The 9,741-nt window shown below is 46.4% G+C and overlaps 1 protein-coding gene across 2 annotated transcripts; it reads left to right on the top strand.

The window, feature by feature from the left end:
* Positions 1 to 373: 373 nt before the first annotated feature.
* On the top strand, positions 374 to 7,735 carry LOC136550312 (protein FREE1-like). Of its 2 annotated transcripts, none has more exons than XM_066541847.1 (10): positions 374 to 1,354; positions 1,570 to 1,656; positions 1,762 to 1,893; positions 2,718 to 2,852; positions 3,239 to 3,304; positions 3,391 to 3,501; positions 6,086 to 6,178; positions 6,902 to 6,929; positions 7,015 to 7,091; positions 7,201 to 7,735. In XM_066541847.1, exons 1-10 carry the CDS (start codon positions 536 to 538, stop codon positions 7,276 to 7,278), a joined length of 1,626 nt encoding a protein of 541 aa, XP_066397944.1. In that variant the 5' UTR covers positions 374 to 535; the 3' UTR covers positions 7,279 to 7,735. The 2 variants fall into 2 exon arrangements, with proteins under 2 accessions (XP_066397944.1, XP_066397943.1); XM_066541846.1 differs by having other exon boundaries at positions 375 to 1,354; positions 6,899 to 6,929.
* Positions 7,736 to 9,741: the final 2,006 nt, after the last annotated feature.

Raw genomic sequence — 9,741 nt, forward strand, 5'->3', positions numbered from 1 at the left:
ATGTAACATCTTTTGTAATGTGATTTTTTTTCTTTTTTAGTGGACATCTATATACAATCTGGACAAATTGTTCCATGTTCAAAGGCCCCCATGCTTGTAGAGGGGAAGCCCGGCGATAACTAAACTGGGCCTCTGACAATCTCAGCCCATTATCCCAGTTCGGTCCACGCGCTAACCCGCCGCGTCGGACGAGCAGTTAGCCAGTTACAACGACGCGGCAGGCGAACTCCCGCGAAAAGCGAGACTGAATCCACCACAAATGCATCACCACCGTCCACTTCCACCATCCGGCCAAATCAAACGGTTACCCGAGCGTCACGCTCCAAAACGAATAAAAATCCCTGAGCTGAAAACCAACACGTCAACCTCCCCATCCTGAAGCAACCCCACCTTCTCTCTTCTTTTTTCCGCCTTCCTTTCCCCGTGCAACAAACGCAAACGCGACCCAACGAATCGAATCAAATCCGCCGTCCACCTCTTCGGCGTCGGCGCCACCGGCCTCCAGCGCAAGCCCGCGTCCGATCAGCCACCGGAGATGCAGCACGGGAGCGGAGACTACGCGTCCTCCGCCCCCTACTACCAGCACCAGTACGCGCCCCTCGGCTCGAACCCCTATCCAGCCGCCACCGACGCCCTGGCGCCGGGGGCAGCGGCGGGGCGCTACGCCTCCGCGCCGCCCTACTCCCTCGGCGGCGGCTACCCCGACCAGCCGCCCTCTGCCCCGGCCTACTCGCAACCACCCTCCGCCCCGGCCTACGCGCAGCCGCCGCCCCAGTCTCAGCACGGAACCGGGTACCCGCCTTACAACACTAACCCCACGACCTACCCGCCGGAGGCATACTACACCTACACGCCGCCGCCCACCCAGACCACGGCCCCGCCGCCTCCGGAGCCCAACCCCGTGCCGCTGCCCTACGACGCCCCGTACTACGGGGGCGGGTACCAACCGCCGGCCGCGGGGTACGACAACGAGGATTACCTGAACGAGGGCGCCTACGCGTACAGCGGCGGCGGTGGCTCGGAGCCGTACGGGGCGCGCGGCACGGCCCCTGCGCGGTCGGGATCCGCGCTGTTTGATGACTATGGGCGGTCGATCAGTGCCCCATCTGATGACTATGGGCGGTCGATCAGTGCTCCATCTGATGACTATGGGCGGTCGATCAGTGCCTCATCTGGATGGGAGGAGCAATCGTGGGGCAGTGGTGGCAGTGGCGGAGGGGGTGGGAGTTATGGGGTGATCGCAAAGGCCCTTCCAAAGGCGGAAACGCGTGAGGATGCCAGTGGTGGTGCACAGAAGTTTAGGGTTAAGCTGCTGCCAGAGGGTGCTGGGAACCCTACTGATGTGCTTTGCCAGGTACAGTAATGATTAGATTGATGAAATTATGCATCATAGGCAAAATTTGTTTGAAGACTGGGAGGGCTTGGTAATTTCTAGGTTCACTAATTTTCCATGGGAATTCCTATAACTCCTTGAACCCACATCTAGTATTTGTTGTTTGTAAATTATATATAGCAAAAAAAAACCACTGTCATTTTGGTACATGAAATGCCTTGATGGTGGTGCTGCAGATTGGTCTAGATGGAATTCGCATGCTTGATCCGAGTACAAGCAGGACCCTAAGGATTTATCCACTCGATTCACTGACAAGCTGGGAGGTGAGTTTGCCAACTTCTTCTTATGAAGACAATGTCTGTATCTTTGTACAACACAAATTTGCTACAGTTTTATATTAATAATGTTTGTTTGCTCTGCTTATTTAGGTTTTGGATGCAACTATATTTGCATTCTGGGCAAAGACATCAGTGGATGTTGAACCAAAGAGAATTAGGCTGAAGTCAAGCAGTTATACTTCCAATACTATGCTTGACACTGTGACAGCAGCAACAGTGCAGGTATTGCAGCAACACTGTTTTTCCTGTCCCTGATAGTATTTAGCCTCATGTTTTCTACTAGCAAGATGCTTCTGTGATGATGCCTTAGTTTCTTTATATATACATCTTTTTGCTTCTGGTCTTATTTGTCTTTGTTGTTGCTTCATATCTGAACTAAATCTGTAATGAGAAGCCAGAAGATTTAATCCTATCTGCTAGCATGCATCAGTTCTAAGATGGAAGTTCATCTAGTCCAACATTTTTATCGTCATGCACATATATACTAAGGAGTTCATGTCTTAGTTTTTTACTTGGTTTACCCCTATTGATTATGGATTGTATAAACTTATATCTCATCAATACCAAAAGTAATCAATAGGAACAGTTGTTAGAGGAGAAAACAAAACATAAATAGTTTCCAAATAAACTTCTATAAAGCTGGAGGTTGTTACAATAAAATTGTATTCTAGTTTTCCACATTGCTAAATGAGACGTAACACATTACCTGTAAAATGGCATGTTATTCTTTATTGTCATGTTTGCATTTTAAATTTCTTCTATCCCAATGTTCGCTCTGTATGAACCACATTCTTTTTTTATTTCGTAAAAAGGGATAGAAATTGGATAACTTGGATATCAGATGGGATTTTAATCTTTTTTCTATAGAAACGGTCCTGTTTTTTTTATGTAATTTTCAGCACAAATATAGGCTGCAGAAAACTTTAAATTGTTTTCCTGGTGGTCTATTTTGTTCAGTGGATTATTTATTCATGCGATGCTTTAAGCAATTTTGCCTTTTGATGAATTGAGCAGCACTTCTTAACTTTGTGCTTCCGTATAATTAGTTTAAGGAGATAGGTGGAGATGCAAGAAGCAAAGGAGCAGTGGAAACTGGCAAACCTTCAGTACAATCAAATGAGAAAAAGAAAGGTTTTGATTGGATGTTTACAAAACCTGTTGATGAAGTGAAAGACCATTGGGTATGCTGAGCCTGAGCTGTATTATGCGTTGACTACTTACTTTCAATATTCTTGGAACCATTTTAGTTTAAGCTATTTCATCGCTTATATTGTTTGCATGTTATTTTTTTATAAGATTGTCTGCTTCTGTGCTACCACTACATGCATATAGTTGGCTATCTGTATTTTTTAACCTTTCATTGAACATTTTGTCAGCTCATGTTTGTGCTTCAGTTCTATTAATTATATGTTAATATGGCAGTGTTATTGATCTTATTCCAAGTTCTTGACAATATTTATTATATTGTATCAATATCAATGTATCACCCTTTCTAATCTTATGATTATTTTTCTTCACTTGTAATTTTGTTAAGTTTCTGCAATACATTTAATTTTGTACCTTATAGGTCCCAGATGAGGTTGCCAAGAAGTGCCACTCATGCGCTGTTGATTTTAGCCCTTTCAATCGCAGGGTAAATCTATATAGCATATTTGTCCATGTATTCATTATCTCTTATGGTAAAATTCTAATGCCTTGAGATGGGTTCCTTTCTCGCAGCATCATTGTCGGAACTGTGGTGAAATCTTTTGTGACAAATGCAGTCAGGGAAGAATTGCTCTGACAGCTGAGGATAATGCTCCACTTGTCAGAGTTTGTGATAGATGCATGGTAGGTTCTGCTACTCGATTGTTACTCATAATTTCTTTATTCTTACATTGATTGGTTTGCTTCAATGTTTGTTTTATACCGTTAGCTCTTTGCTTCAACTCCAATTTTATGGGCACCAGCATTTTTAGAACAGATTATCCAGTAGTTGTTAGTGCAGTCATCACTTCTTCGTTGCTAGCTTTTTCGAACCAGGATTACACAATATAGATGTAGCTCGTCTTGCTGATTTCTTTCATAATGTTACTTCAGAGTGGGCCCACCCTATATAGCTAAGGTTATTTTATTATTGCTGTTCACTGCCTAATTATTACTCCCTCATTCCTAAATTATAAGTCATTCCAACTTTCTTGGAGAGAACATTTCAAGTTTGACCAAACTTATATAATAAAATAATAACATTTATAATATCAAACAAGTATCATTAGATTCTTCATTAATTATACTTTCATAGTAATACCTATTTGATGTCATAAATCTTAGTAAGTCTCTATAATTTTGGTCAAACATGAGATTTTTGACTCTCCAAGAAAGTTGGAATGACTTATAATTTGGGACAGAGGTAGTACTTTCTAATTCTTGTTTGAGAATGTTTTTCTGTATGGTTAGTATTGAGTATTGACTTAAATATACCTTGGCTATATTTATATTTAGAGAGAATTATTTATTTGGCACTGAAACAAATCAGTGTTTCATACTTGGCACTCGAAAATTTGAACTTTCTTATCTGGCATTAAGTTAAAATTTTCTTTCGTAAATAACACTGCCATCCATTTTCATTGATCAATCTGTTAGATGACTGGTTCAACCGTGTCAGTTTTTTTCCCTGTGTCCGATGTACCCCTATACAGAAGACATCCACGCCGCTACACCTCTTGATCAGTGTTAGCAGAGAGTTTCTTAATGGAGAGAAGTATGGAATAGAAGATCAGCACCAACCTCTTGAGGATTCTGTTAGTGGTGGGATCGTCCAGGTCGAAGAGGCCGAGAGCAATGTGCTCCGGCGAGATGAAGTTGCAGCCCATGTTCCTGGAGAACTCGACGGCTGCCTCGAAGACATGCTTGCTGGCAGCCGAGAACGGCACGTCCATGGCCATCCCGGTGGCCGCCTGCGCGGGCCCGGCCTTACCCAGGGCGTCGCGGCAGGCCTCTCGCGCGTGGTCGACGCGGAGGCCGGACCCGAGGAACCCCACGAGGGTGCGGTCCTCGGCGACGAGGCCCAGCAGCAGGTGGTGCGGCGCGACGGTCTCGTCCCCCATCCCACGCGCCTCCCGCTGCGAGAACACCACCGCCTTCACCGCCTGCTCCGTTAACCGCTCGAACACCGCCCTGACGACGCCCGGCCCGCGCCGCCGCGAAGGGACAGCGGTGGCCAGCATCGTCACCGCGGACGCGCGGAGCGGGGCGCGCCACCGGCGTCCTCCCGTCGCCCGCCGCCGCGGAGATGCGGACGAGGACGAGCAGCAGCACGCCTCCATCGTCCGATTGTCCCTTTTCCCCTCTTCGATCAGTTCGGTGGATGATTGGATGCTCCTTTCAATTATAGGCTTCTCCTACCTGCTGCGTCACTGGCGCTGGGCATGGACGCCACCATCTTCTTTGATTTCGGCCAGCTCCCTGCCGCAGCGCACCCCACTGCCGCAGTGCGACGCGATGGCCGGGCCGCCATCCCCGAGGCTGCGACAAGCGGCGAGCTGCGACGCGCGCAGGGCAGCACCGAACATGCGGCAAAGCGAGCTACGAGCTGGCGCCCGGGGATGGCGGCAAGCGGCGCACAGGTCCAGCGACGACTGGCGAGTGGCGGAGCCGGCTCACGGCGAGGCCGCGGCGGCACGGGAAGACCTCGCACGGGGAGCAGCACGAGCGGACCTCGCGTGCGGCAGCGAGCTGGGAGCTCGCGTGCGGGGCCACGACAGCGCCGCCGGTGCATGGTGAGGCGCTGTGGTGCCGGCAGACCTCGCGCGGACAGCGGTGAGCGGCACGCGGACACTGCGATGACCAGCGCGCGGCACTAGCGAGGTTGCGGCAAAGCGAGCTAGGCGCTCCCGTGGGGGCAGCGACACGCCATCGTCCTGCCTCCTTCAGTTGGTAGGACAGCGATGCGGGGACGTTGGTACGGGGTCTATGCGTCGGGTCGCCAGGGCGATGGCACGGGGCTGCGCAAGAGCTCTTGCAATATCGTCCATACAAAAATACTTATTTGGCACCGTGGATTTCTACTGTAAACAAGGGTATTCATGTCTTTTTACTGGTCACTTGACACCGTTACTGTCCTAAATGGACGGCAGTGTCATTTACGAAAGAAAATTTCAACTTGATGCTAGATAAGAAAGTTCAAATTTTCGAGTGCCAAATACGAAACACTGATTTGTTTCAGTGCCAAATAAATAATTCTCCCTTATATTTATGGTGTTAACCAACCTTTATGTTTTATTTTTATTCTTGCTTTGCTACTTGTAAGTTCTGTTTTATTAAGTTCCTAGCTGCATCAAATGGTTCAGGAGTTTCTGATAGGTTTAGATGGAAACTATGATTTTCCGTTGGTGAAGTTATGCCATGTGTTCATAGTAGTTCTTATGTCGTACAGGCCGAGGTCACTCAAAGGCTTAGCATTGCTAAGGAAGGTGCCAACAGATCTGCAACTGTGCAAAGTCATGAAGATCTTGCAAGAAAACTGAAGGTAATATACTGCCTTTTCCTGTCATATATTCACTTAAGTGGCTGTGTGCTTGAATTAGTTGTGCATGCTTGGTTTGAAGCCAAGAGTTGTGAAAGTACTCCATTTCAAAAATGTTAAGCGGATTAGAATTCCAAAATGACAAATATAGTAAAGTTTGACCATCAATCTGTCAAAATATATGTATGTTTAGTGCAGTTATGCATCAATAGATTCGTACGTCACATATAATTGATTATATATATTGTAAGAGGAACTAATGGTCAAGTACGCCTTCATGGTGGAAGTATTTGGTTCACTACCAGAAATGTGGCAGGATTTCATTTCCTTAAGCAAGGCTAAATTGTGGATGGCCAATTTCACAACTAAATTTGGTTTTCCATATTCTGTTGAGTTCTGATAGGGTAAAAGTAGGTACTAAAGCACCAAAGAGGTCAGTACAAGCAGTGCCAGCATTCTCTGATGATGATTGGCAATATTGCTGTTGTAATGCTCATTGTATTGAAAGCTGTGATAATGCTTCAAGACGTTTGATTAATCTGCCTGCAAGTTTCATGTTATTTTAGTTCAAGAACTAAATTAACGAAGTTGCAAATGAGAAGTAAATTGCACATCATTTTGGTTATTCACAAGTCAATTGAAAACTAGATAATCATAAAGCTGTAATAATATATAATTTGTTTTAAGATATCTATGATTCTAACAAAGTTATGTTGTGATTAGGAGGAAATGGAGAAAAAATTCAAGTCTTCAGGTACTTGTTTCTTTCCATCCCTTTTACAAGTTCAAACTACATAGATTATGAACGCATCAGAATTGTGAAATCTCTGCTTGAAAAGGTCCAGCATCTGGTGGTGGTGCATCTGGTACCAGAATGAGGGAAGTCGCGTGCCCTACATGCACAGTCCATCTTCAGGTATATCAAATTATTACTGTCGCCGCGTAACACAGATTCCTTTATGCTTCTACTAGTAATTATCCATTTAGTATATTATGCCCTAACTACTGTGGCTGTGGAATTGCAGGTTCAGGTTCCAACATCTGGCTCAGAGACAGTGGAGTGTGGAGTGTGCCAGCATGCCTTCCTTGTCAGCGCCAATTGATACACCGTGGAGACAGTGCATGCTATAGAAATTATTCTGTTGATAACTATTCCTTTTTTTTAATATGCTGTATACATAATAATTGTGTATTCTGTCGTCCTGTACATGTTTCCTTGGTTGAGTTGGTGATCACGGTTAGGATGTGTCTCTTTTTTCCACCTGTACATGGGTGAATTCCAATTCGGGAGTATTGCAATGCTGTATGCAGACAATACCATTAGAGTATACTCGGTGGAGCCTGAAGAGTGAAGACTGTGCTCATGCACTCGTGTGACGTCCGCATTATGCCTGCTTGAAGTTCTATCATGCATCTTCTTTAGTACCTTTGTGCCCCGTCAGAGCCAAAAAGGGATCTGTTTTGAAGCAAATTTTGTACAGAACGTCACCTGTCAGCTATTAGCGGATTGAGGTGCGTGTTTTGCATAATGGCAAGTGTGGAGCTCTGTGCTGTTTGGAACTTTTGGATCATGCTACGTCGTGGCCGTTGAGGGACGTGACCCGTCGGAAGTGCCGTATGTTTGAGCGTTCGCCTTTGGGCAATACAGTGTTATGGCAAACACAATCGATTTTCTAGAGAAGATCAACCCAAAGATTGCGATAGTAAACTGGGCCAAGTCGGAGCATGCATGTCGCTCTATTCAACATCTCAAAAACCAGCTGCCCGTCTCCTTTTCAACCGATCCATCATTCCCCTCGAACAGGCATTCTTGGCAAACAAACAGGGTTCAGAAAAAAAGGGCCATCAAATGATCAAACCCAAAGCAGCTATACATTCTCTGCGCAGCTAGCTCGGAGGCAAGTATCTCAGGTATCGCAGGGAGGGGAGGGCCTAGCATCATCCATGCACGGGCCCAGCAAAACTGCGCCCTCTGGCGTAGGCTGTGGCCTTTGTCTACGAGCATCATACATGTACACGCGTAGATGGCAGTGGCACACGTTATCCGGCCGGTACACCCGCGCGGCGCCTCTACACGTCGCTATGCCAGTCGCCGGGCACGGCAGTGCGGTGCGGCATGTTGCTGGCATGATTGGTCGCCATGGAGCCTAGAAAGCAGCGTCCACGGCGCGCGCCTCGGATAAGCCGCGGCGCAAGCACCATGATCGTGTTCCTGAAAGCGTTGTATCATGAAGCAGGCCTCTGCAGCAATGCCAAGCACGGACTCGAGTAGCAAGCAGTTTTGTCCGTGCAGGTGCTATGCAGGCAGACGCTGAAAGACTCGACAACGAATGACAACTGCACTCTGAAAGCCTACCTAGGCGATACAGAAACCGGAGCAGGCTCTAGAGGTGGCATGATTCGACGTGATCTGAGGAGTGTGTAGAAGCTGCGTGCGGCTCCCGTCTCCGGGCTGGCTGGCCTAACCCGGCATGGCAGCGGCGGCGTCAGCCTGACGGATGTTCATGTCGCAGAAGCAGAGCTGAAGAGGTGCTTGAGTGTCTGCATCTACTCCTACATGAGAGCAGAGCTACTTCTGCTGCTAAAATGCTGTAGCATCCAGCATGAATTCGACGGGGAAATTCCTTCCGAGCAGGCTAATCGATAGTGAGATCGTGCTGTCTTTTTGACCGGCAATTTGGCAACGGCCGGACGGTATGATTACTTGGCACCTGACTTTCTTGTCAGTGTTCGTATTCTGTGTTTTGTACAATCAAACTTTGACAGTAGTTGTGCTGCTGATGAGAATAAAGCCTTGTTTAGTTGGACCTCAAAGTCCAAAAAGTTGCTACATTACCTGTCACATCGAATGTTTGCGGCCTGTGCATAGAGCATTAAATGTAGACGAAAAGAAAAACTAATTGCACAGTTTGGTGAGAAATTACGAGACGAACGTTTTAAGCCTAATTAGTCAATGTTTGGACACTATTTGCCAAATAAAAACGAAGTTGCTACAGTAGCCTCAAATTCCAAATTTCACGAGCTAAACAAGGGCTAAGTTAGGGGAGATTTGATCATTTCTTGACGAAAAAAAGCAGTCAATGAGTTTTGTGCTCTGTCTGAAGTTGTATTTGCGCACCCGCTCTGAACTCTGAATAATCTTGCAAAAGCATCTGATGCAACAAAATAGCATTTTTTTGAAAGATGCACCAATATAGCATGTAAGAACCAAACGTCTCAATTATCCTCAGGCAACTTTCGTTTACTTTTGGCTAGCGAGGTGTGTTTCTGTTCCGCATGTGGACGCTACACTGCGTACGTGGGAAAAACTTGCACGGGCTTTCCCCACTTCATTAAAATCACCCTTTTTTCTGTCATGAAGCCTGACATGTATATATTGGCCATACTCTTTCCCCACTTTAGTAAAATCACCCTTTTCTGTTCATGAAGCCTGACATACATGTATATATAAATATTGGCACATCCCCATATGGCCATACTATTTCTCGCCCATGAACCTTCCGTATACCCGCTAAGAGTCGAGGCATAGAAGAAAGTGAAGAGGGCAAAGGGAATCTCATCGAACT

This window comes from Miscanthus floridulus, chromosome 4 (genome assembly GCF_019320115.1).
Source record: "Miscanthus floridulus cultivar M001 chromosome 4, ASM1932011v1, whole genome shotgun sequence".
Classification (NCBI taxonomy): domain Eukaryota; kingdom Viridiplantae; phylum Streptophyta; class Magnoliopsida; order Poales; family Poaceae; genus Miscanthus; species Miscanthus floridulus.